We start from the raw sequence: 27494 nt of genomic DNA, 5'->3' as shown, positions 1-27494 counted from the left end.
TACAGTAATCAGCTGCTTATTGTCTGCACCATATCAGCACTTGTGATACCTCTTCCTGTGACATTGTACAGTAAGTTACATGTATTATTCTCTACATAGGATTGAGGGTCGGGACAAACAAGGAGGAAGGGGGCCCATATTCACGCAAGAACAAGAGAGATAATAAACATGGTTTTGGCCAATAATGCTATCAGGTTCAGAGAACTACAAGTCAACATTATCGGTGACCATGCCATTTTCAATAATGTCCATCAGGTCTCTCAGTCAACACTGGCACGCATCCTGAAAAGACATCAGGTTCAAATGAAACAACTTTATCGAGTGCCTTTTTAGCAGAATTCAGAGAGGGTCAAACGGCTGTGGCATGAGTATGTGGAGGTTTGTATTGTTCACTTTAGCACTGTGATATTGCATACTGCACACATGACTGTTTTACATGGACTGTATACTAGACCCATCCTGAACTACACAATCTTGTCTTTCACTGTATTTCAGGGAGTTTTGCAGATGGACGCAGAGGAAATCCTGCATGAATTCATATATATTGATGAGGCAGGGTTCAACCTCACAAAAGCAAGGAGAGGCAGAAATATATTTGGCCACAGGGCTATAATCAATGTCCCAGGGCAACGTGGGGGTAACATCACCCTTTGCGCTGCCATTCCACAGCATGGGGTTGTCCTCCGTCATGCCAAAACGGTCCCTTACAACACACCTCACATTCTCGCATTTTTGGACCGATTGCACCACATCGGCACAGCAGGTAATGAAATGCACCAGATGCAATACACGGTCATCTGGGACAATGTGTCATTCCACCACTCTGCTTTGGTCCAGAACTGGTTTCAACACCATCCACATTTGACAGTACTATACCTTCTACCATACTCTCCGTTTCTAAACCCTATCGAAGAGTTTCTCTGCATGGCGATGGAAGGTTTACGATCCCAGGCTCAGGTACCCCTCATTCAGGCCATGGAGGACACCTGTGACCAAGTCGACGCCGCAGCTGTGCAAGGATGGATTCGACATTCAAGACGGTTCTTCACGCGTTGTCTTGCTAATGACGATATTGCTTGTGATGTTGATGAAATTCTCTGGCCAGATCCAGCTAGGCGAAGAGATAATGTATAGTATGTTTACTGAAGTATTTTCTGTACAATATTGTCAGTTTAGATGATTTTTTATGTTGGTTGTTATTTACTGTAATTGTAACCTGTACTGGATACAGTATTTTACATGTCTGTTTGCTGAGCTAACAGTGTTAGGCACACTACTGTAGTAACATGAAAACTGGGACATGTTTTGTTGCGATTCTCCATGTTGACATGTTGACTGATTTGGGTATATGGAGAGAAATGATAATTTTCCTCAGTCGGTAGTGTTTGTATAGTTACACTTTCTCTGTGTACTTCATTTACAGTACTCTAATCACTGGAAATTAGACTTGCTAAAAGTGTTTTAGGTTGGCAACAGCAGTGTAACTGGTTCAAAAAGACTGAAGTCATATGAAATGTGTGTTTTGTATGGTAACAAAATATAATTTTTATGAAGTCGTGTATAGTTTTGACAAAAGTGTTCCATTTTGCAAATGATCTGAAGTGTTACTTTGGGGTAGGGTTGTGCTAATTGTGTGTAGTGTTTTGACAAACCGGGCCCTGTTTTCAAAATTGTGCTTAAACAATTGAAAAGAAAACTCATTTTTCAACCACTCCACAAATTTCTTGTTAACAAACTATATTTTTGGCAAGACTGTTAGGACATCTACTTTGTGCATGACGCAAGTAATTTTTCCAACAATTGTTAACAGACCGATTATTTCATTTATAATTCACTGCATCACAATTCCAGTAGATTAGAAGTTTACATACACTAAGTTGACTGTGCCTTTAAACAGCTTGGAAAATTCCAGAAAATTATGTCATGGCTTTAACAGCTTATGATAGGCTAATTGACATCATTCGAGTCAATTGGAGGTGTACCTGTGGATATATTTCAAGGTCTACCTTCAAACTCAGTGCTTATTTGCTTGACACCATGGGAAAATCTAAAGAAAAATCAGCCAAGACCTCAGAAAAAGAGTTGTAGACCTCCACAAATCTGGATCCTCTTTGGGAGAAATTTCCAAACGCTTGAAGGTACCACGTTCATCTGTACAAAACAATAGTACACAAGTATAAACACCATGGGACCACGCAGCCGTCATACTGCTCAGGAAGGAGACGCGTTCTGTCTCCTAGAGATGAACATACTTTTGTGTGAAAAGTGCAAATCAATCCCAGAATAACAGCAAAGGACCCTGTGAAGATGCTGGAGAAAACAGGTACAAAGTATCTATACCCACAGTAAAACGAGTCCTATATCGACATAACCTAAAAGGCCGCTCAGCAAGGAAGAAGCCACTGCTCCAAAACCACCATACAAAAGCCAGACTACGTTTTGCAACTGCACATGGGGACAAAGATCGTACTTTTTGGAGAAATGTCCTCTGGTCTGAAGAAGAAAAAAAAAAAAAAACTGTTTGGCCATGATGACCATCGTTATTTTTGAAGGAAAAAGGGGGATGCTTGCAAGCCAAAGAACACCATCCCAACCGTGAAGCACTGGGGTGGCAGCATCATGTTGTAGGGGTGCTTTGCTGCAAGAGGGAATGGTGCATGTCACAAAATAGATGGCTTCATGAGGGAGGAAAATTATGTTGATATATTGAAGCAACATCTCAAGACATCAGTCAGGAAGTTAAAGCTTGGTCGCAAATGGGTCTTCCAAATGGACAATGACCCCCAAGCATACTTCCAAAGTTGCGGCAAAATGGCTTAAGGACAACAAAGTCAAGGTATTGGAGTGGCCATCACAAAGCCCTGACCTCAATCCTATAGAAAATGTGGGAAGAACTGAAAAAGCATGTGCGAGCAAGGAGCCCTACAAACCTGACTCAGTTACACCAGCTCTGTCAGGAGGAATGGGACAAAATTTACCCCACTTATTGTGAGAAGCTTGTAGAAGGCTACCTGAAAAGTTTGACCCAAGTTAAACAATGTAAAGGCAGTGCTACCAAATACTAATTGAGTGTATGTAAACTTCTGACCCACTTGGAATGTGATGAAAGAAATAAAATCTGAAATATGTAATCCTCTCAACTATTATTCTGACATTTCACATTCTTAAAATCAAGTGGTGATCCTAACTTACCTAAGACAGGGAATTTTTACTAGGATTAAATGTCAGAAATGTTGAAAAACGGAGTTTAAATGTATTTGGCTAAGGTGTATGTAAACTTCCGACTTCAACTGTATGTACTCGGACTTACAGCACAGCTCCCTCTCTCTCTGTTACTGTCGCTCTCCTTCTCATGTAGTGTCTGTACCTATGTAGTTGTACTGGTTTTCCCTGATCAGTATTGACTGCATAGTCACTGTCCAGAGGAATCCTGCTCTGCCACCTGCATGCTAAAACTCTTATTACACTCGCTGTTATTACAACAAATATCATATAGAAGTTTGTCAATCTTGCTAGCTATGGGCTAACACCAGATACCGCCTTGCCCACAAATCCATTACAGCAATCTAAAAGCTTTATCAGATACATAGAATGTTTTCATATTAGTATATCAGAAGACATAGAAGTAAAGAAACAGACACTGTATTAGGATAACTGACCCAAAGTGTAAACGAAAAACAAAGAAGCTCCCTGAAAATGTTTGCATAAAGAAATGTCATCATCATGCGCCATGGTTGTGGAGATCAGGAAGGAAACTATGAAGGCTTTCATTGGGATCTACTTTGAATAACACACTGAAGGGACAGTGTGCTGAAACTAAATGGGAACATTACAGTGTTAGACTAGATAACACAGAGAAGGCAGCTAAGGCAGTGGACTACATTTGGTATGGGATAACCTCACATATCGATGTTATGACCGGTCACCCATAAGTCCTAGTCAGTGCTTTCACATTTAGGCAGGATGTCGTCAACAATGTCTCAATCAGCCTCGACAGTTGTCACATGGCGCCAGTTGACTGGAAGTGTTAGTTACAAATGGAGTAAATTGCAGAATATCCAGAATGGTGTTTCTGCTCATGTTAATATATGGTCTCTTTCTCAAACATCTGGAGAGGCTGGGCAGGCAGGACGGAGCTTTAGCCTGTTCAATGCCAGCCAACTCATTCAGAAGCATCTGTGCCCAACCTGAAGCGTCCATCATAGTCCAAAATGTGTACGTGTATGCACAGCAGTGTTCTAGAATATTGGACCCTTGGCTTTCATACTTTTAGAATTCTCAGGGCAGCACAAGCATTTTCTCCAACTGTGAAGACATTCAAATGAATAGCCGTGTTGGCTGGGAATTGTGGGGTGGTGAGCGCTCGGGCTGTGCGTCCCCACAGACGGTGTTTCAGAGCTGCATAGCTATGTCACAATGGGACGCCGGACTATCGAGTCTCAGCGTCTGTGGACTATGATTTACGCTTAAGATTCACAATGTTATTGGACTGAATATGAGCAGCAGACAAGGGGAAGACTGTCTGAATAAATACTGCCCCTAACATAACAATGTTGCATGCAACGAACTGATAAGTTAATTTCAACATCTCCCACACACAACATAGGATACAAAACTCTGCAGTATTGGATTAATCTATAATCTCACCATAATCAACAAATACCTACACTAGCACAGCTCTCACACATTGGTTTGTCATGTAGACTAACTCACAGACGTCAGGTAGAACTGACAGTCGGCTACTGTTTTACGAAACGGTCAGCTCGAATGCTCTTCAACTGAAATATTCAACTGTGAAAACCCTATCCATCGGTTCTGAACGTAAAGTAAGCTTGTTGCTTTGTATCGTACAGTGCTAAGGAAATAACACATTCCTTTCATAACATATCGGAGAAAAACTGTTAACTTCCACTCACATCAGCGCAGCCATTCTGGAGTATAAGTAGTATATGGGTCAACTTGGACAAAATGTAATAATAGTATATAAGGTAGAAACCAGATAAAAAATGTCAGAAATAACAAAATAAATTTACATTTTTCATGTACCACAGAAAAGTGCTGACGTTGAGTGTTTGGAGTTTAGGCTCAGAACGTTCTAGAACTCAGCGTGATTCTACTGATGATCTGGAGTGGTACCTTTGGAATTCAAGTCTCAAAACAAACATCTTATAGAAAAATAGGTAATGGGAAGGTAACTTTGGACAAGATGAAATTGTGGCTCAGCTTTTAACAAGAGAGACCCAAGATCAATATATCAGGAACGATTTCAATTACACTAATAAATATAGGATATTCAAGTCGTTGCGTACAGACAAAACTAGGGCCCTATTCAATCCAAACTGCTTGCTGGGTTTACGAAACCCATAGGGTACTTGGTACTGTACTTGTGCTCTTCAAGATCGGTGGACATCAAGTAATTATCTTGTTCAGGGTTTGACATGAGCACCGTGTGCAAAGTGGGAAAGTGTGCAGTTTTGGCCAGTGAGGATCCATTTATCAAAAGTCAAGCCAGCTATGATAAACATATGACCCATCTGAATATGTCAACCGTAGCATCCAGCAGTATACATCCCCATAGCAGGACATGGAAGATTGGATTATACAAATCTTTCCTTTCGCAGACTGTTGCTACATACAGTAAAGCTACAGGACACACTAGGTTAACTCTGGCTCTAAAGGCTGCAGAAAGCAGAGTGGTGATCTGATATGACTATACACATCATGACAGTGACTGACTGAGGCCTAGGCCTGTGCTCTTCAGCAGACGGTGTGTGTGTGTGTGTGTGTGTTCACTGCACGGTCTGGTACAGATAGCCTCTCTTGTAAGCACTCCGGGGGTAGAACGTGGCAACGACAAACTTCCCGTCAAAGGTCCGTCCCGTCAACAGTCTCTGGGCCTCTTTGGAGTCGCCTGCGTTAGCGTATTCTACAAACACCTGGGGGAAACATGCGTGCACACACATATTAAGCCAAGAACAGATGTTAAAAATGCAGGTCTACAATATCTACAAATGTATAAACTACAAAAACTGTATGGAAGTATTAGAAAGACAAACTGCTAATGGGGCTAGTTGTGTGTGTTACCTGTCCTTTGCCTGGGTTCTCCTTGGGGATGAGCAAAGAGACCACAGAGCCATACTTCTGACACTCCTCCGTCATGTCCTCCAAGATGTCTGACAACACAACATCATCATCATGCTAGTTAGTCACAATATCAATGTGATCAGTGTAGGAAATGCAAATTCAAAAAGAGAAATGGGGGGGGGGGGGGTTATTTTGCCACTGTTTACATTTTTCTGGGCATTTTTTTTTTTTTTTAATATGGGGTGTTTTCATGTATTTTTATTTATTCACAATGTAACATCTTACCATTTGTTTTAAAAGGTATAGTCAATGACGCATGAAGTGGACAGCAGAATCACGCAGACTTCCGTAACAACTAAGAGCGCCAAGGGCATGGCTCAACTTCTCCTGTGTGAGGGCATTATCTTGCATTGCGCCCATCTGCAATATATGCAGTTAATCTTGCTGCTCGTGAGTCTATATATAGTCTAATCATATTGTTTATTTCACTGATGACTCGTGGCACTGCCTTGTGGTGCAGCACCACGCACCTTGCAATAGGGCTGCATGATTAATCGAAATTGCGATATTGACATGAGCAATATCCAAATCGCAAGAGGCTACGATTTTCTTTCGTTTGCACTCCGTTAATACAACAAAAACTAGACTACGGTACGTCGTCCAATGAGATGCGCACTAGACTAAATTAAATCACTCTCTACAGTTGAAGTCGGAAGTTTACAAACACTTAGGTTGGAGTCAATAAAACTCGTTTTTTCAACCACTCCTCAAATTTCTTGTTAACAAACTATTGTTTTGGCAAGTCGGTTAGGACACTTTGTGCATGACACAAGTCATTTTTCCAAAAATTGTTAACAGACAGATTATTTCACGTATAATTCACTGCATCACAATTCCAGTGGGTCAGAAGTTTGCATACACTAAGTTGACTGTCTTTAAACAGCTTGGAAAATTCCAGAAAATTATGTCATGGCTTTAGAAGCTTCTGATAGGCTAATTGACATAATTTGAGTCAATTGGAGGTGCATGTATTTCCAAAGTTGTGGCAAAATGGCTTAAGGACAACAAAGTCAAGGTTTTGGAATGGCCATCACAAAGACCTGACCTCAACCCCATTGAAAATGTGTGGGCAGAACTGACAAAGCGTTGGTGAGCCAGGAGGCCTACAAACCTGACTCGATTACACCAGCTCTGTCAGGAGGAATGGGACAAAATTCACCCATCTTATTGTGGGAAGCTTGTGGAAGGCTACCTGAAAAGTTTGACCCAAATCAAACAATTTAAAGGCAATGCTACCAAATACTAATTGAGTGTATGTCAACTTCTGACCCACTGGGAATGTGATGAAAGAAATAAAATCTGTAATAATTATCTTCTATTATTCTGACATTTCACATTCTTAAAATAAAGTGGTGATCCTAACTGACCTAAAACAGAGAATTTTTACTAGGATTAAATGTCAGTAATTGTGAAAAACTGAGTTTAACTGTACTTGGTTAAGGTGTATGTAAACTTCCGACTTCAACTGTACATGCACAGAGGATGCTGACCAATAACAAGTGGGCTCTCCTCTCTGCATGGCATGCACATGCTGGCCAATCACAAGCATAGAGCTCGTAGTTAGATGCTGGTGAGGAGCGAAAGGCTTTACTTGCCAGAGACAGTGTGAGGTTTAGGAACCTCTGTGTGTATCAGAAATATGAGTGCTGCTAGTGCTAATGAGAAAGTTGATTTGGTGCAAAAGAAGGGTGCCTCTACAGTGGTATAGCAGTATTCAGGCTACAGAAAAACGGATGTCAACCAAATGCAAATATTGTGCAAAAAGTGCCTCAGAGTTGTGGCGCCAACAAGAGCAACGACACATTTATTCAATCATTTGAATAATAACCATCTCTACTAGAGGTCGACCGATTATGATTTGTCAACACCAATACCGATAATTGGAGGACCAAAAAAGCCGATACCAATTAAATCGGCTGATTTTTTTAACATTTATTTGTAATAATGACAATTACAACAATACTGAATCAACACTTATTTTAACTTAATAGAATACATCAATAAAATCAATTTAGCCCCAAGTAAATAATGAAACATGTTCAATTTGGTTTAAATAATGCAAAAACAAAGTGTTGGTGAAGTAAAAGTGCAATATGTGCTATGTAGGAAAGCAAACGTTTCAGTTCCTTGCTCAGAACATATGAAAGCTGGTGGTTCCTTTTAACATGAGTCTTCAATATTCCCAGGTAAGAAGTTTTAAGTTGTAGTTATTATAGGAATTATGGGACTATTTCCCTCTATATCATTTGTATTTCATTAAACCTTTGACTATTGGATGTTCTTATAGGCACTTTAGTATTGCCAGTGTAACAGTATAGCTTCCGTCCCTCTCCTCGCTCCTCCCTGGGCTCAAACCAGCAACACAATGACAACAGCCACCATCGAAGCAGCAGTACCCATGCAGAGCAAGGGAAACAACCACAGGCTCAGAGCAAGTGACTTTTGAAACACTATTTGCGCGAGCTAACTAGCTATCCATTTCACTTCAGTTACACCAGCCTCATCTCTGGAGTTGATAGGCTTGAAGTCATAAACAGCACAATGCTTGACGCACAACGAAGAGCTGCTGGCAAAACACACGAAAGTGCTGTTTGAATGAATGTTTACGCGCCAGCTTCTGCCTACCATCGCTCAGTCAGATACTTTGATACTTGTAAGCTCAGTCAGATTATATGCAACGCAGGACACGCTAGATAATATCTAGCAATATCATCAACCATGTGATTATGATTGATTGTTTTTTTATAAAGATAAGTTTAATGCTAGCTAGCAACTTACCTTGGCTTACTGCATTCACGTAACAGGCAGTCTCCTTGTGGAGTGCAGCGAGAGAGAGGCAGGTCGTTATTGCGTTGGACTAGTTAACTGTAAGGTTTCAAGGTTGAATCCCCCGAGCTGACAAGGTGAAAATCTGTTGTTCTGCCCTGAATGAGGCAGTTAACCCAACGTTCCTAGGCCGTCATTGAAAATAAGAATGTGTTAACTGACTTGCCTAGTTAAATAAAAAAGGTATACAATGAATGTTTTTTTTAAATTACAAAATATTATTTAAAAAATAAATACAAAATTGGCGCCCAAAAATACCAATTTCCGATTGTTATGAAAACTTGAAAATCGTCCCTATTTAAAATCGGCCATTCCGATTAAATCGGTCGAACTCTAATCTCTACTTTATGACGATTACATTTTTTTTTAAAGTGCCCGACAGCAGCAAAGCCCCTCAGCCACCTACGTTAAACATGCATTGATTGCTGATGAGTTTTCTGGTGTAACGCTCTAGGGAAAAAAATCCCACACAGACACAGAAATCACTGAGGCTGTCAATTAGCCAAAGCCATGGTTCCGGTCACTGGGCAGCTAGTGGCTGCACTTCCCTTTGTAGTCTGTTTGCAAGCCCTGCCACATCCAACAACGAGGGTCAGAGCCGGTGTATTAGGATTCAATCCTAGTCCTGTGTTGAAGTTTTGTCTGTTTGATGTTTTGTTGGAGGGCATAGCGGGATTTCCTATAAGAGTCCGGGTTGGAGTCCCACTCCTTGAAAGCGGCAGCTCTACTCTTTAGTTCAGTGCAGATGTTGCCTGTAATCCATGGCTTCTGGTTGGGGTATGTACGTAAGGTCACTATGGGAACGACGCCATCGATGCACTTACTGATGAAGCCGGTGAATGATATGGTATACTCCTCAATGCATTCGAAAGAATCCCGGAACATGTTCCAGTCTGTGCTAGCAAAACAGTCCTGTAGCTTAGCATCTGCGTCATCTGACCACTTCCGTATTGAGTGAGTCACTGGTACTTCCTTCTTTAGTTTTTGCTTGCAAGCAGGAATCAGGAGGATTTAACTATGGTCAGATGTGTCAAATAGAGGACGAGGGAGAGCTTTCTACACATCTCTGTGTATGGAGTAAAGGTGTCCAACAGTTTTTTTCCCCCCTCTGGTTGCACATGTGACATGTTGGTAGACATTTGTGGAAACAGATTTACGTTTTCCTGCATTAAAGGCCCCGGCCCCTGGGAGCACCATCGCTGGATGAGCATTTTCTTGTCAATGGCCTTATACAGCTCGTTGAGTGCGGTCTTAGTGCCAGCGTCAGTTTGTGGTGGTAAATAGACAGCTACGAAAAATATAGATAAACTCTTGGTAAATACTGTGGTTTACAGCTTATCATGAGGTACTCTACCTCAGGCGAGAAAAACCTTGAGACTTCTTGAATTTCAGATTTTACGCACAAGCTGTTATTGATAAATAGAAACAGACCCCTCGTCTTACCGGAGGTAGCTGTTCCGTCTTGCCGATACACGAAAACCCAGCCAACTGTATATTATCCATGTCGTTGTTCAGCCACGACTCTGTGAAATATAAGATAATACAGTTTTTAAAGGTCCCGTTGGTAGGATAGTCTTGAATGGAGCTCATCCAGTTTATTCTCCAATGATTGCATGTTGGCCACTAGGACAGATGGTATTGGTGGGTTACCCACTCACCGGCGAATTCTGACAAGGCACCCGGATCTGCATCCCCTGCATCGGCGTCTGCTCTTCATGCGAATGACAGGGATTTGAGCCTGGTCCGGGGGCCGACTCGTTAAAGAAAGAAAATAAACCACACCCCCTTGAGCCTTATCGCTTGATTATAATAATGATTGAGCCAACTTACACAATCATACGCTATATTTTTATGATCATGTTTGTTAATATGTAGGTGTAATAATCCTATCTATTATCATTGTAGCCTATTACAATGTTGGATAAAATCTTTGAATTTGATCATTTCCTTTGGTTTTGTATTCAGTTAGCACAGTATGTATTCATTCATATGATCTCATTTTAGAATTAATGCTACCCTGACACTTGTTTTAACCATGTCTGATGGAATTACCAAGTTTTCACCCAAGTGTTTGAAAATCACAATTCATAAATCGCAATATCTGACCCCCACATTCCAAAAAGTTTTGGCCGTTATTTTGGAAATCTAGGGACAATATTCCCTAAAGCTCTAGTGTACTTCTGACGTTGATAGTGATAATGAGCAACTGTAGGAGCAATTTAGTGTCAGAGGAGAAAGTCGGTTAAAGAAACGCTGTACCCTACCTTCATACTCCTCCTCATTGTGCAGGTGGCCGTCATCAATCAGGTTGAGCAGGCGCAGAACAGGAGAGGGAAGCAGAACCAAGTCTTCTATGTGAGGAGCTGTCACACACACAATATTCTCTCAGTCAATAGGTTTAAGAAGCCTTTTCCAGGGTTTATACAGCTCCATCAACCCCATTCTAAACACATGATTATAATCTTGGGTGATTTCAATGAAAATTCAATATGCAAATGTCATAAAGAGGTAGATGTTTACAAGCAGAGGTGTTGGTGTGGGGGGGGGGGTGAGAGTGGAGAGCTGGTAAAATTATGCTGTATTACAAGCTACCAAGCTGGCTGAGAGGAAGGTATGTGCCCATATCGACTGAATTACCAAAAGGAATGCTGAAGAACGGGCTAAGCAGGGCCTTCTCGGCTGTGCCTCTGTGCTTGGGGTTGTTGTGAAGCATACTGCAGGAGCATACAAATGTCAACGTTAGGTACCTCTCTCGCAGGATAATCATCATATTCATTTCAATAACTTTCCAATGTTGAAAATAGCTAATTATATTTAAGGGAGTGCAGAGTCAATTTGGTACAATGGATCAAATGTCTGCATTTACCTAAAAACAAAACAAAATGAATGTGTTCCTGAATGAATGTTGTTACCTTTTGATAAGGTCTCTGAGGTGATAGACAGGGATGGCAGGAACCACCACACTGTTACTGGCAAAGATCTGGTCGACTATTGCTGCACTGTTGTCCTGCAGGAGCAAAGAACAATAGGCTGCAGAACAGCAGTTTGGACAACACCCCCATGTCTATCTGATACATGTGCATTATCTATCTATCTATCTTTCTGAAGAACATATCAATCTATTAGCTACAGGTGGAACAGAGTCCACCTCATTCCTAGGAAAACAAGTACCCATGTCTCTATTACAGTCCACTGTATGTCTGGTTATGTAATCACAGCGGGTGGCGGTATAAGACCTTGAAACAGGTTAACATTCACAAGGCCGTGGGACCAAATGGATTACCAAGACGCAACACCCTAGTGCCCTCTAAGATCATGCATGCTTAGTCCCCTCCTGTACTCCCTATTAACCCACACCCCCATCCACACCGACGGGGCTGTAGTGGAGCGGGTCGAAAGCTTCAAGTTCCTCAGTGTGCACATCACTAAATAGTTAACATGGTCCACACACACCAACACAATCGTGAAGAAGGTACGACAATGCCTCTTCCCCCTCAGGAGGCTGATAAGATTTGACATGGGCCCTCAGAACCTCAATAGGTTCTACAGCTGCACCATTGAGAGCATCTTGACTGGCTGCATCACCACTTGGTATGGCAACTGCTTAGCATCTGACCGCAAGGTGTACAGAGGGTAGTGCGTACATCACTGGGGTCGAGCTCCCTGCCATCCAGGACCTCTATACCAGGCGGTGTCAGAGGAAGGTCCTACAGTGTCCAATATTCCAGCCACCATAGACTGTTCTCTCTGCTACCGCATGGCAAGTGGTACCGATGCACCAAGTCTGGAACCAACAGGACTTTGAACAGCTTCTACCCCCAAGCCATAAGACTACTAAATAGTTAACCAAATAGCTATCTGCATTGACACTTTTTGCACTAACTCTTTTGACTCATCACATACGCTGCTGCTACTGTTAATCATCCATCCTGTTGCCTAGTCACTTTACCCCTGAATATATGTACATATCTACCTCAATTACCACATCGACTCAGTACTGGTACCCCGTGTAAATAGCCAAGTTACCATTACTCATTGTGTATTTATTCCTCATGTCCTTCTTATTTTTTTCCATTGTTGGGAAGGGCCTGTCTCCTGACCCCTCCTATCTCAGCATCCAGTATTTATGCTGCAGTAGTTTATGTGTCGGGGGGCTAGGGTCAGTTTGTTATATCTGGAGTACTTCTCCTGTCCTATTCGGTGTCCTGTGTGAATTTAAGTGTGCTTTCTCTGATTCTCTCTTTCTTTCTCTCTCTCGGAGGACCTGAGCCCTAGGACCATGCCCCAGGACTACCTGACATGATGACTCCTTGCTGTCCCCAGTCCACCTGGCCGTGCTGCTGCTCCAGTTTCAACTGTTCTGCCTTATTATTATTCGACCATGCTGGTCATTTATGAACATTTGAACATCTTGGCCATGTTCTGTTATAATCTCCACCCGGCACAGCCAGAAGAGGACTGGCCACCCATCATTGCCTGGTTCCTCTCTAGGTTTCTTCCTAGGTTTTGGCCTTTCTAGGGAGTTTTTCCTAGCCACCGTGCTTCTACACCTGCATTGCTTGCTGTTTGGGGTTTTAGGCTGGGTTTCTGTACAGCACTTTGAGATATCAGCTGATGTACAAAGGGCTATATAAATAAATTTGATTTGATTTGAATAATGTTGACAATAATGTGGTAAAAAAACAGTAGTTTAAGCAGGTGTGTTAGTATTGTGGTGGAACAAAGCCTGCACACTCAGTATAGTAGCAATCCAGGCCCAGAGTTGGAGGGCCATTCTGTGGACATACAGTGCCTTGCGAAAGTATTCGGCCCCCTTGAACTTTGCGACCTTTTGCCACATTTCAGGCTTCAAACATAAAGATATAAAACTGTATTTTTTTGTGAAGAATCAACAACAAGTGGGACACAATCATGAAGTGGAACGACATTTATTGGATATTTCAAACTTTTTTAACAAATCAAAAACTGAAAAATTGGGCGTGCAAAATTATTCAGCCCCTTTACTTTCAGTGCAGCAAACTCTCTCCAGAAGTTCAGTGAGGATCTCTGAATGATCCAATGTTGACATAAATGACTAATGATGATAAATACAATCCACCTGTGTGTAATCAAGTCTCCGTATAAATGCACCTGCACTGTGATAGTCTCAGAGGTCCGTTAAAAGCGCAGAGAGCATCATGAAGAACAAGGAACACACCAGGCAGGTCCGAGATAATGTTGTGAAGAAGTTTAAAGCCGGATTTGGATACAAAAAGATTTCCCAAGCTTTAAACATCCCAAGGAGCACTGTGCAAGCGATAATATTGAAATGGAAGGAGTATCAGACCACTGCAAATCTATCAAGACCTGGCCTTCCCTCTAAACTTTCAGCTCATTCAAGGAGAAGTCTGATCAGAGATGCAGCCAAGAGGCCCATGATCACTCTGGATGAACTGCAGAGATCTACAGCTGAGGTGGGAGACTCTGTCCATAGGACAACAATCAGTCGTATATTGCACAAATCTGGCCTTTATGGAAGAGTGGCAAGAAGAAAGCCATTTCTTAAAGATATCCATAAAAAGTGTCATTTAAAGTTTGCCACAAGCCACCTGGGAGACACACCAAACATGTGGAAGAAGGTGCTCTGGTCAGATGAAACCAAAATGGAACTTTTTGGCAACAATGCAAAACGTTATGTTTGGCGTAAAAGCAACACAGCTGAACACACCATCCCCACTGTCAAACATGGTGGTGGCAGCATCATGGTTTGGGCCTGCTTTTCTTCAGCAGGGACAGGGAAGATGGTTAAAATTGATGGGAAGATGGATGGAGCCAAATACAGGACCATCCTGGAAGAAAACCTGATGGAGTCTGCAAAAGACTTGAGACTGGGACGGAGATTTGTCTTCCAACAAGACAATGATCCAAAACATAAAGCAAAATCTACAATGGAATGGTTCAAAAATAAACATATCCAGGTGTTAGAATGGCCAAGTCAAAGTCCAGACCTGAATCCAATCGAGAATCTGTGGAAAGAACTGAAAACTGCTGTTCATAAATGCTCTCCATCCAACCTCACTGAGCTCGAGCTGTTTTGCAAGGAGGAATGGGAAAACATTTCAGTGTCTCGATGTGCAAAACTGACAGAGACATACCCCAAGCGACTTACAGCTGTAATCGCAGCAAAAGGTGGCACTACAAAGTATTAACTTAAGGGGGCTGAATAATTTTGCACACCCAATTTTTCAGTTTTTGATTTGTTAAAAAAGTTTGAAATATCCAATAAATGTCGTTCCACTTCATGATTGTGTCCCACTTGTTGTTGATTCTTCACAAAAAAATACAGTTTTATATCTTTATGTTTGAAGCCTGAAATGTGGCAAAAGGTCGCAAAATTCAAGGGGGCCGAATACTTTCGCAAGGCACTGTACCTTCCACTCGGGTGTCCTGACGGTGTCTTTGAGTTTGATGCCCGAGTACATCTCCAATAGGACGATTGCCAAGCTCCAGAGGTCCACAGCGGCCGAGCAGCCAGAGTCACCATCCACCTCCATCCCCGCCTGGGCCAGGGAGTATTGACGCTCAGCCTCCGGGGCACGGTACCCATCTGTCTGGATGTATTTCACATCCTGAACACAGAAAATGGAGGCAAAATGTTTCACACAGAGAATATTGTATATTTTGTCCATTCTAGCACGACTACCATCTAGTCAGGGACTACAGCTTACTCCAACATCTGTCCTCCACCAGTTTATTTATTTTAACCTTTTTTTTGTCATTTAGCAGACGCTCTTATCCAGAGCGACTGGCACAACAGATTTTACACCTAGTCGGCTCAGGGATTTAACCCAGCAACCTTTTGGCTACTGGCCCAATGTTCTTAACCTCTAAGCTACCTGCCCCCATACCAGAGGTGTACTCATTAGTCCAAAACGTTCCCAGTGTATTCACCCCTGGTTCCCCTCACCAGAGGCCTACAGTCAGAGCCAAACCCCTATTCTTCAGTTCAAATCACCTGGTTGCCCTCTTTGAAGCTGAGGCCAAAGTCGATGAGTTTGAAGCACTCATCGTCTGCGCTCCAGAGCACATTGCGGGGCTTGAGGTCGGCATGGACATAGCCCACTCTATGGAGGAAGGCAAGGGCCTCCAGGACGTCCCTGGCACAGTGCTGCACCAGCCACATGGAGTGGCCCTGCTTCTGGGAACCACCACACTGGGGGCTGCAGGCTCGGCCTTGGGTACTGGCCCTCACAAGCAGCTCAGACACACTGACGTCCAGCAGCTCAAGCAACAGGCAGTGCGTGGCCACACCCACCTGGCTGCGGTTGGTGAACACCCCGTACAGCGTTACTGTGGAGACAGACAGGAGGGGTTAGGGTTACAGTCAGCACAGATTTGATTGGGGAGTGAAGGAGGTTACTAGGGGCTCTGTTTGAATACTCAGAATGCATCCTTCCGTCATCCCTTCCTATTGTAATCACTGATGGGATCCGTAAAGCAAAGTCATCAAAAGGTTAGAAAAAAAGCGTGTTATGAAAACATGGTGTATTATATGAATGTTCACGTATTATGAATGCAAAATAAGTCTATATGGTGATATTGAGGAGGTAGAATTGAGGTCATAATCAAAACCATATCCATTTATAGCCCAGTCCTTCAAAAATGTGGTGATTATCAATAAACATAGACAACAGAATTGTTTTATATAGGGGGCAAAGTACTCTCCAATATCTTATCTTCCTTTGAATTGTTTTATAGCAAATAAAGAGCATGGACCTTACACAAATGAGACGGACAAGGTTGGGTTATTAGCAATGTTCCCTCAAATTTTTTCCAGCACTGAGCAAATTTCAGGTCTGCGGAGCGCAAACTTGAATGTTATGAAAATTCTGAGCAACTCCCAGCACAAGCTTACTGTGAATGTAGGCCTACCAGAGTGGTCTACCATTAAAAACAATGGAGAAAATGCATCCCATAACATTTTAACGTGGCAATAGCTCTATCATTTAGCTTACAGTTGCAGCTAATGTGTGGGGTCCAATGTAGGCCTACGTTTCATGAGACCTTTGGGGGGGGGGGGGGGGGATGCAGCGCTTGACATTAACCTGTTTTTCCACTGGTCCTTCAGACAAGGGGACTAAAAATTTTGTTTTATGCAAGAAACTACTTTACAAAATAAATTGCATTATTATTCCCATACCATTATTACAGAAAATCAGACAAATTATGCTACCCTCTTCCTATTGGCTACTTAGCTTATTCAAGAACGTGTCAAAATACAACACTGCCCCTTTAAGAAAAAGCTCTTTACCTGACTGCTTTTCAAAGATGTCTAGAAATGCACACATTTTGTGCTCTTGTAGGAAGCAATCCCTCCCCTATTGCTGACTACAAAGTATCTATAACTGAGCTAATAACTCATTAACTAGCAAAGGATATGAACAAAATGTAAACGCATGGCTACATGCAGCTCTCGCTTTGATCTCAAAACAAGCTCATCGACTCACGACACAGCTGCAAACAGTCCAGTTCAAAGTAAATGGCACAGACCCATAGATAAAAATGGTCTATATGCAAATAGGCCTATTGCAGTTCTGATTGGTTATACTGCACCGGTTTCGTAGTGTACGGATGAGTCCTGCACAACAAAATAATCCTACATAGTTTGTTTTGGTATGTTGCATTAAATGTAGCTAATATTGCATTGTTTCTAACCCAATTCCACAGTAAAGGGAAACGTTGATAGTGTTAACTAGCAGGGAAAATTCTAGAAAGTTGAATGAAGTTCAATCTCGTGCTTCTCTCGGTGGGCTGATATTTTTTTTTTTTTACACCTTTATTTAACCAGGCAAATCAGTTAAGAACAAATTCTTATTTTCAATGACGGCCTAGGAACAGTGGGTTAACTGCCTGTTCAGCGGCAGAACGACAGATTTGTACCTTGTCAGCTCGGGGGTTTGAACTTGCAACCTTCCGGTTACTAGTCCAACGCTCTAACCACTAGGCTACCCTGCTACTTATGCACCGTGCACAGCAGTCCAGGGAAGAGGCGTGAGCGCACGCAGCTTAGAGGGAACATTGGTTATTAGGATGCTTGAGTACAAATCAGGCTTATCATGAGTTTGTTTGACGTGACTGAGATGGGTTTTATGATATGCCAATCAAGACTTTAAAAACCAGTATTGCCATGAAGAAGTATGGTTACATGCACACAATAATACGATTGAGGTGAATCGTCAGATTAATATAATAGAATGTTTAAAACCTTTATCTGCTTTGCAAGAAGAACGATTTCTTTAGCCCAAGATTTACTCTTAAAAGAGCCTACGATTACGGTTTTAGGTCCAAGGAATTTATTTGTTAATTTTCAGAGGTAGACAGGCTCTGGCACCCAACAACTGCATCCCAAACTTGAATCGACTCTCAATTGCGATACGGTTCTAGAAACATAAAAGCCTTCACTTTCATATCACATCATATACACTTACTGTACCGGCTTAATTAACAGGTACTTAACGACAACACGTTTCTGGCGGTTTTCTTCCATTACACACAGGGGTTCGGAGAATGCTAAATAGCTAATTAGCGCAGGTGGTCCCACTGTCGTCGGTGGATCTTCCGTAAACACGCAGTGTAACATCAAATCAAAATGTATTGGTCACATACACATGTTTAGCAGATGTTATTGCGAGTGCAGCGAAAAGCTTGTGCTTCTAGTTCCAACAGTGCAGCAATATCTAACAAGTAATATCTAACAATTCCACAACAAAATACCTAACACACAAATTTAAGTGAGGAATGGAATAATAATATATAAATATATGGATGAGCAATGTCAGAGCGGCATATGCTAAGATGCAATAGATATGTATATACTGTATTCTATACTATGAGATAGTAACGCAATATGTGAAAACATAAGTGGCATTATTAAAGTGACTAGAGTTCTATTTAATAAAGTGGCAATTGATTACAAGTCTGTATGTAGGCAGCAGCCTTACTGTGCTATTGATGACTGTTTAACAGTGATGGCCTTGAGATAGAGACTGAAAAACAGTTTCTCAGCTTTGATACACCTGTACTGACCTCACCATCTGGATGGTAGCGGGGTGAACAGGCAGTGGCTCGGGTGGTTGATGATCTTTTTGGTCTTCCTGTGACATCGGGTGCTGTAGGTGTCCTGTCAGGTAGGTAGTTTGTCCCTGGTGATGTGTTGGGCAGACCGCACCACCCTCTGGAGAGCCCTGCGGTTGTGGGCGGTGCAGTTTCCGTACCAGGCGGTGATACAGCCTGACAGGATGCTCTCAATTGTGCACCTGTGAAAGTTTGTGAGTGCTTTTGGTGACAAGCCAAATTTCTTCAGCCTCCTGAGGCTGTTGCGCCTTCTTCACCACACTGTCTGTGTGGGTGGACCATTTCAGTTTGTCAGTGGTATGTATGCAGAGGAACTTTACAAAAAAAAAAAAAACTTTCCACCTTCTCCACTGCATGCATGGCCAAGCAGTAATCATGGGTGAACAGGGAGTACAGGAGGGGGCTGAGCACACACCCTTGTGGGGCCCCAGTGTTGAGATCAGCAAAGTGGAGGTGTTGTTTCCTACGTTCACCACCTAGTGGGGTGGCCCGTCTCGAAGTCCAGGACCCAATTGCACAGGGCGGGGTTGAGACCCAGGGCCTCAAGCTTAATGATGAGCTTGGAGGGTGCTATGGTGTTCAATGCTGAGGTATAGTCAATGAACAGCATTCTTACATAGGTATTCCTCTTGTACATAGGATAGGGCAGTGTGCAGTGTGATGGCGATTGCATTGTCTGTGGACCTATTGGGGCAGTAAGCAAATTGAAGTGTGTCTAGGGTGAGATTGAGTATGTCCGTAAACACACTAGCCAGCTGGTCTGCGCATGCTCTGAGGACCTGGCTAGGGATGCAGTCTGGGCCGGCAGCCTTGCGAGGGTTAACACGTTTAAATGTCTTACTCACGCCGGACATGGAGAAGGAGAGCCCACAGTCCTTGGTAGCGGGCCGCTTCTGTGGCACTGTATTATCCTCAAAGCGGGCAAAGAAGGTGTTTAGTTGGTCTGGAATCAAGACGTCCCGTGTCCGCAGCATGTCTGGTTTTCCTTGTATAGTCTGATTGTCTGTAGACCCTGCCACATACGTCTCGTGTGTGAGCCGTTGAATTGCGACTCCACTTTGTCTCTATATTGACATTGCTTGTTTGATTGCCTTGCAGAGGGAATGACTACTCTGTTTGCATTCCTCCACATTCCCAGTCGCCTTGTCAAGGTTAAATGCGGTGGTACGCACTTTCAGTTTTGCGGAAATGCTGCCATCTATCCACAGTTTCTGGTTAGGGTAGCTTTCAATAGTCACAGTGTGTACAACATCTCCTATGCACTTTCTCATAAACTCACTCACAGAATCAGCGTATACGTCGATATTATTCTCTGAGGCTACTCGGAACATATCCCAGTCCAAGGAACCAAAAACAATCTTGAAGCCTGGATTACAATTGGTCAAACCAGCGTTAAATAGTCCTTAGCACGGGTACCTCCTGCTTGAGTTTCTGCCTATAGGAAGGGAGGAGGAAAATGGAGTCGTGGTCAGATTTGCTGAAAGGAGGGCGGGGGAGGGCCTGGTAGGCATCGCGGAAGTCAGAGTAACAATGGTCCAGTGTTTTTCCAGCGCGAGTGCTAGTCGATATGCTGACAGAATTTAGGTAGCATTTTCCATAAATTTGCTTTGTTAAAATCCCCAGCTACAGTAAATGCAGCCTCAAGATATATGGTTTCCAGGTTGAATAGAGTCCAGTGTTCCTTGAGGGCCGTCGTGGTATCGGCTTGAGGGGGGATATACAGTTGAAGTCGGAAGTTTACATACACTTAGGTTGGAGTCGTTAAAACTACTTTTCAACCACTCCACAAATGTCTTGTTAACTTCTTGGTCACATCCGAATGAAATGCATGCCCAAATTCAACTGCCTGCTACTCATCCCCAGAACATAAAATATGCATATTATTAGTAGATTTGGATAGAAAACTCTGAAGTTTCTAAAAAATAACTTATTTAGGAGGCAAAACCCAGAGGACAAACCATTCAGATTTTTTTTGGGGGGGGTCGCTCTCTTTTCAATTCGTTTTCTTTGGGAATCCAGATTTCTAAGGGACTTTCTTGCAGTTCCTACCACTTCCACTGGATGTCAACAGTCTTTAGAAATTGGTGGAGGTTATTCCTCTGTGTAATGAAGAGGTACGGACATCTTGAACAAGGGTCACTTGAAGTGTACTGTTAGATAGTGGAGCGTGACCAGAAAGCTAGCTACAGTTAGTTTTTTCTCCTGTATTGAACACAGATCATCCCGTCTTCAGTTTTATTAATTATTTACATTAAAAAAATACATACGGTTGTATTACAAAAGTAGTTTGAAATATTTTGGCAAAGTTAACAGGTAACTTTTGAGATATTTTGAAGTCACTTTGCGCAAGTTGGAACTGGTGTTTTTCTGGATCAAACGCACCAAACAAATGGACATTTCGGATATATATAGACGGAGTTAATCGAACAAAAGGACCATTTGTGATGTTTATGGGACATATTGGAGTGCCAACAAAAGATGCTCGTCAAAGGTAAGGCATTTCTGCATTTTGTGTCACGCCTGCAGGGTTGAAATATGCTTCTCTCTCTTTGTTTACGGAGGTGCTATCCTCAGATAATAGTATTGTTTGCTTTCGCCGAAAAGCCTTTTTGAAATCTGACATGTTGGCTGGATTCACAACAAGTGCAGCTTTAATTTGCAATCTTGCATGTGTGATTTAATGAAAGTTTGATTTTTATAGTAATTGATTTGAATTTGGCGCTCTGCATTTTCCCTGGCATTTGGTCAGGTGGGACGCTAGCGTCCCACATATCCCAGAGAGGTTTTAACAAACTACAGTTTTGGCATGACAATTCATTTTTCCAACAATTTCACTTATAATTCACTGCATCACAATTACAGTGGGTCAGAAGTTTGCATACACTAAGTTGACTGTGCCTTTAAACAGCTTGGAAAATTCCAGAAAATTATGTCATGGCTTTAGAAGCTTCCGATGGGCTAATAGACATCATTTGAGTCAATTGGAGGTGTACCTGTGGATGTATTTCAAGTGCCTACCTTCAAACTCAGTGCCTACCTTCAAACTCAGTGCCTACCTTCAAACTCAGTGCCTACCTTCAAACTCAGTGCCTACCTTCAAACTCAGTGCCTACCTTCAAACTCAGTGCCTACCTTCAAACTCAGTGCCTACCTTCAAACTCAGTGCCTACCTTCAAACTCAGTGCCTACCTTCAAACTCAGTGTCTCTTTGCTTGACATCCTGGGAAAAATCAAAAGAAACCAGCCAAGGCCTCAGAAAGGAAATTGCAGACCTCTACAAGTCCGGTTCATCCTTGAGAGCAATTTCCAAATGCCTGAAGGTACCACGTTCATATGTACAAACAATAGTACACAAGTATAAACACCATGGGACCACACAGCCGTTATACCGCTCAGGAAGGAGGCATTCTGTCTCCTAGAGATGAACGTACTTTGGTGTAAAAAGTGCAAATCAATCTCAAAACAACAGCAAAGGACCTTGTGAAGATGCTGGAGGAAACCGGTACAAAATTATCTATATCCACAGTAAAAACAAAGAGTCCTGTACAGACATAACCAGAAAGGTCACTCAGCAAGGAAGAAGGCACTGCTCCAAAACCACCATTAAAAAAAAAAGCCAGACTACGGTTTGCAACTGCACTTGGAGACAAAGAACGTACTTTTTCGAGAAATGTCCTCTGGTCTGATGAAACAAAAATAGAACTGTTTGGCCATAATGACCAACATTATGTTTGGAGGAAAAAGGGGGAGGCTTGCAAGCCAAAGAACACCATCCCAACCATGAAGCACAGGGGTGGCAGTATCATGTTGTGGGGGTGCTTTTCTGCAGGAGGGACTGGTGCACTTCACAAAATAGATGGCATCATGAGGATGGAAAATTAAGTTGCTATATTGGAGCAACATCTCAAGACATCAGTCAGGAAGTGAAAGATTTATTCCTGTTGGCGAGGTGCACTGAGAATCCCGGTGGCTGTACAGACTCCGATAGCATATCCCGAGAGAGCCATGTTTGTGAAGCAGAGTATGGAGATATGGCCGTGTGGGAACACTAACCCTATAAAAAAATGGTGTGTATAAATGTATCCTTTAGTTTTTAGAAAAATAATTCTCGCTGATATGAAAGAAGAGGTCCTTATGTTTCCAAAACCGTACCGCAAGCACTGCATGTTAATGTTCAGACCAAGTCTCAGGGCTCTGAGAAGACACCGCACAGAAGACACCTTCGTCCAATGACTTGTGTAATGGAACTGAGAGTCATGATCAAGGGCTATGATTTCCCTAATAATACTGTTTACATGGACACATCTGAAATCATGCTACTTGATGATGTAAATGCATTTAAATGCATGCAGAAAATGACTGATCAAAATAAAATGTTCTACCACAGCGACCATGTTCCGGGGCGGCAGGTAGCCTAGTGGTTAGAGCGTTGGACTAGTAACCGAAAGGTTGCAAGATCGAATCCCCGAGCTGACAAGGTCGTTCTGCCCCTGAACAAAGCAGTTAACCCACTGTTCCTAGGCAGTCAGCAAAAGAGCTGAGGCTTGCGCTACCAGTGCTGGCACATGCATAGATCATACACTGGAAAGCGAGAAGGGTACAATTACAGCCCGCAATTCAGGGCATTCCTGCATTTGCAGGAACCCCTCTTTATACTTCTATTGGTCATTTTTTCAGTTAGGACAGGTGGGAGGCAGGGGCGCTCCAGTACAGTAGGTGGCATTAATGCAAAATAATATTGGATGCCAGCCACCGATAAACCCTGCAGAAGAAAGGACGGTAGCTAGCAAGCTGTCTCCCCAGCCTCCCACGCGAGCGAGAGGCAGGGGCGACCAGTAGACAGTGTCCTTCACCCCTGGCTTTCGGGAACTGTTTTACTGCAGTTCTGTTAACGACGGTGAGGGCAGGTGTTCGGCAGGCGGGAGCCAAGGACACCGTCTAACGGTGACGCTTCTGCTAGCTAGCAAGGAGGTCTCCGGTAGGCAGGGACGGGGACTCCAGTAAGGGGGGGGGGGGGGGGGGGGGGGGGGGGTTCCTGCCAATAGAAGAATGCCAACATGCCGTAACGCCCCAAATTGTGGGCTCAGTTGCGCACTGTTGAAAATACTATTTACATGTACTAATACATTTTAAGATTGAATCAAAACCGAAAATGTTGTGACGCTACGCCCATATTCTTAAGAATTGCATTGTGTGCTCTAAAAGCAAAGAAATAGTGTCCCCTGCCTGTATACTTCGAAATCTTTACAAATATAGTACGACATCCGAGCACTTGTGGTATACTAAATATATCCATACTATGACCAATAAGCATACTACATACTCAACTTACGTCACAATAGTACAGTTAGTATGAGTATTTGAACATTGCTCAGGTGTTTTAATCAGCATATGCTTACTAAGATTGACCTTAAGCCGATTAAGATAAGCAGAGTAAGGTGTTTACATGACTATTGCCATATACTTGGCCTACTGCCATAATACGTTTAATATCAAATAATTAGTGTGCATGTAAACACTCACGACTTACTATGACAGATCAGAGACGAGACTGATGTGTGAGACTTGGTTGTAATTAGAGGTCGACCGATTAATCGGAATGGCCGATTAATTAGGGCCGATTTCAAGTTTTCATAACAAATCGGAAATCTGTATTTTTGGACGCCGATTTCGCTGTTTTTTTTTTTTTTACACCTTTATTTAACTAGACAAATCAGTTAAGAACACAGTCTTATTTTCAATGACGGCCTAGGAACGGTGGGTTAACTGCCTTGTTCGGGGGCAGAACGATAGATTTTTACCTTGTCAGCTCGCCGATTCAATCTTGCAACCTTACGGTTAACTAGTCCAACGCTCTAACCACCTGCCTCATTGCACTCCACGAGGAGCCTGCCTGTTACGCGAATGCAGTAGAAGCCAAGGTAAGTTGCTAGCTAGCATGAAACTTATCTTATAAAAAACAATCAATCATAGTCACTAGTTAACAACACATGGTTGATGATATTATCTAGCGTGTCCTGCATTGCATATAATCAATGCAACGCTGGGGGATGATTTAACAAAAGCGCATTTGCGGAAAAAAGCACAATCGTTGCACGACTGTACCTAACCATAAACACCACTGCCTTTCTTAAAATCAATACACAGAAGTATATATTTTTAAACCTGCATATTTAGCTAAAGGAAATCCAGGATAGCAGGCAATATTAACCAGGTGAAATTGTGTCACTTCTCTTGCGTTCATTGCACGCAGAGTCAGGGTATATGCAACAGTTTGGGCCGCCTGGCTCATTGCGAACTAATTTGCCAAACTTTTACGTAATTATGACATAACATTGAAGGTTGTACAATGTAACAAGAATATTTAGACTTATGGATGCCACCCCTTAGATAAAATACGGAACGGTTCCGTATTTCACTGAAAGAATAAACGTCTTGTTTTCAAGATGATAGTTTCCAGATTCGACCATATTAATGACCTAAGGCTCATATTTCTGTGTGTTATTATATTATAATTAAGTATATGATTTGATAGAGCAGTCTGACTGAGCAATGGTAGGCAGCAGCAGGCCCGTAAGCATTAATTCAAACAGCATTTGTGCGTTTTGCCAGCAGCTCTTCGCAAGCATAGCGCTGTTTATGACTTCAAGCCTATCAGCCTAATGGCTGGTGTAACCGATGTGAAATGGCTAGCTAGTTAGCGGGGTGCGTGCTAATAGCTTTTCAAACATCACTCGCTCTGAGACTTGGAGTAGTTATTCCCCTTGCTCTGCAAGAGCCGCGTGTGTGGCTGTTGTCGATGTGTTCCTGGTTCGAGCCCAGGTAGGGGCAAGGAGAGGGACGGAAGCTATACTGTTACACTGGCAATACTAAAGTGCCTATAAGAACATCCAATAGTCAAAGGTATTTGAAATACAAATGGTATAGAGAGAAATAGTCCTATAAAATACTATATTAACTACAACCTAAAACCTCTTACCTTGGAATATTGAAGTCTCATGTTAAAAGGAACCACCAACTTTCATATGTTCTCATGCTCTGAGCAAGGAACTCAAACGTTAGCTTTTTTACATTGCACGTTTACTTCTCCAACACTGTGTTTTTGCATTATTTAAACCAAATTGAACATGTTTCATTATTTATTTGAGGCTAAATTGATTTTTATTGATGTATTATATTAAGTTAAAATAAGTTAATTCAGTAATTGTTGTAATTTTCATTATTACAAATACATTTTAAAATACAATTTTAAAAATAAAACAGCTGATTACTCGGTATCGGCTTTTCTTGCTCCTCCAATAATCGGTATCTGAGTTGAAAAATCATAATCGGTCGACCTCTAGTTGTAATGACAGATTTGCAATCAGCTGGACAAGAACACAGACCCAAAGTATCCAAGGTTAAATGAGGCTACACCCTTAGCAATAAGACTCATCATTTGATTCTCACAGCCTAGTCATGGGAGGCACACTAGAAAACGAGCACTAATTCCAGAGATTGTGCACAGTACAACCATATTGCAACTCAAACATTTCTTACCGATGTTTTTGTGTCCTTGTATGTCTTCCAGCACGGACCTCTCCTTTTGGTACCCGTAATCTCCACTCTGAGTGTCAGCCTGGAACTCCTTAACCGCGGCCGTACTCGCCCTCCCTGAGCTCACACGGTATACTGAGGCCGAAACGCCTTGCCCTAGCCGGGTTTGGACGTTCCAAAACTCTCCAAATATTTCAAACAACACCGGCTTCATAGCCTGATCAACGCTTCCAGGAGATCCTGCCATCAACACTAAGCTATCTGGACGGGGTACCTTCCCACTTGGATCTGAACTACAGTGAGCCATTGAAATTAATGTCAATCAAGCTAGCTAGACAGCTGTACGCAGCTGCGAAAACATACCAAAAAACCAGCGAGACACCCCGATAAAAATAACAAACGCATCTACGTTACACAAGCCAGCACTGCAACGTGTCGATCGTGGAACTTAATAAATCAGTTGCGGGCTTCAAGTGTAGCAGCCAATAGCAATACTTATGTTCCTAGCTATGTTGACATGTAAGCCACTTCGCATTTGCTAGCTAACGTTAGGCTAATTCTGCTGAATGTGAAAAGTTGGCTACCTTCGCTGGCAAGATAGCCAAGTTAGTCCGACTTAAACATCACCTTAAACAACATGCATGCAGATGTAAACCAAATAAACGACCTAATTGCACGCACTGAATCCAAACACTTTTGTTAAGCCAAGCAGTTTGCATTTCGAAAAGTTTCTTCTTGATTTTGAGGAGAGAGACTTTTGTCATTGTTTAGCCGGCCATGTTCCCGGAAGCAGCAGTCGTAAATTCCTTTTTCTTTTATTCCACTCAAACGTCACGTTTCTCAATTTCTACTTCCTCTCGTACCTGATTGGATAG

General features: G+C 42.4%; 1 protein-coding gene and 1 long non-coding RNA gene across 3 annotated transcripts; one reads left to right on the top strand and one right to left on the bottom strand.

The window, feature by feature from the left end:
• The first annotated feature begins 1612 nt into the window (after positions 1-1612).
• Positions 1613-4928, top strand: LOC149983981 (uncharacterized). The gene is made up of 2 exons (XR_016495209.1): positions 1613-3593; positions 3861-4928. It is a non-coding gene; the product is annotated as an uncharacterized LOC149983981 (long non-coding RNA).
• LOC110521691 (serine/threonine-protein kinase Kist) lies at positions 4626-27452 on the bottom strand. 2 transcript variants are annotated; one of them, XR_016495208.1, is made up of 10 exons: positions 26623-27426; positions 15965-16299; positions 15381-15578; positions 11883-11977; positions 11608-11684; positions 11235-11333; positions 10629-10724; positions 10414-10493; positions 6085-6173; positions 4626-5936 (listed from the first exon to the last, which is right to left on the bottom strand). XR_016495208.1 is itself a non-coding variant. In XM_021599467.3 (8 exons), the coding sequence occupies exons 1-8, from the start codon at positions 26924-26926 to the stop codon at positions 5790-5792; spliced, it is 1344 nt and encodes a 447-aa protein (XP_021455142.3). In that variant the 5' UTR covers positions 26927-27452; the 3' UTR covers positions 4626-5789. The 2 variants fall into 2 exon arrangements, 1 of the variants encoding a protein (XP_021455142.3); XM_021599467.3 differs by lacking the exons at positions 10414-10493; positions 10629-10724 and having other exon boundaries at positions 26623-27452.
• Between the last annotated feature and the right edge of the window lie 42 nt (positions 27453-27494).

The sequence above is a fragment of the Oncorhynchus mykiss genome, chromosome 4, assembly GCF_057628025.1.
Source record: "Oncorhynchus mykiss isolate SJ-2025 chromosome 4, ASM5762802v1, whole genome shotgun sequence".
NCBI classification, from domain to species: domain Eukaryota; kingdom Metazoa; phylum Chordata; class Actinopteri; order Salmoniformes; family Salmonidae; genus Oncorhynchus; species Oncorhynchus mykiss.
Note: the sequence above shows the minus strand (reverse complement) of the source record. Positions and strands in the feature narration are given on the sequence as shown.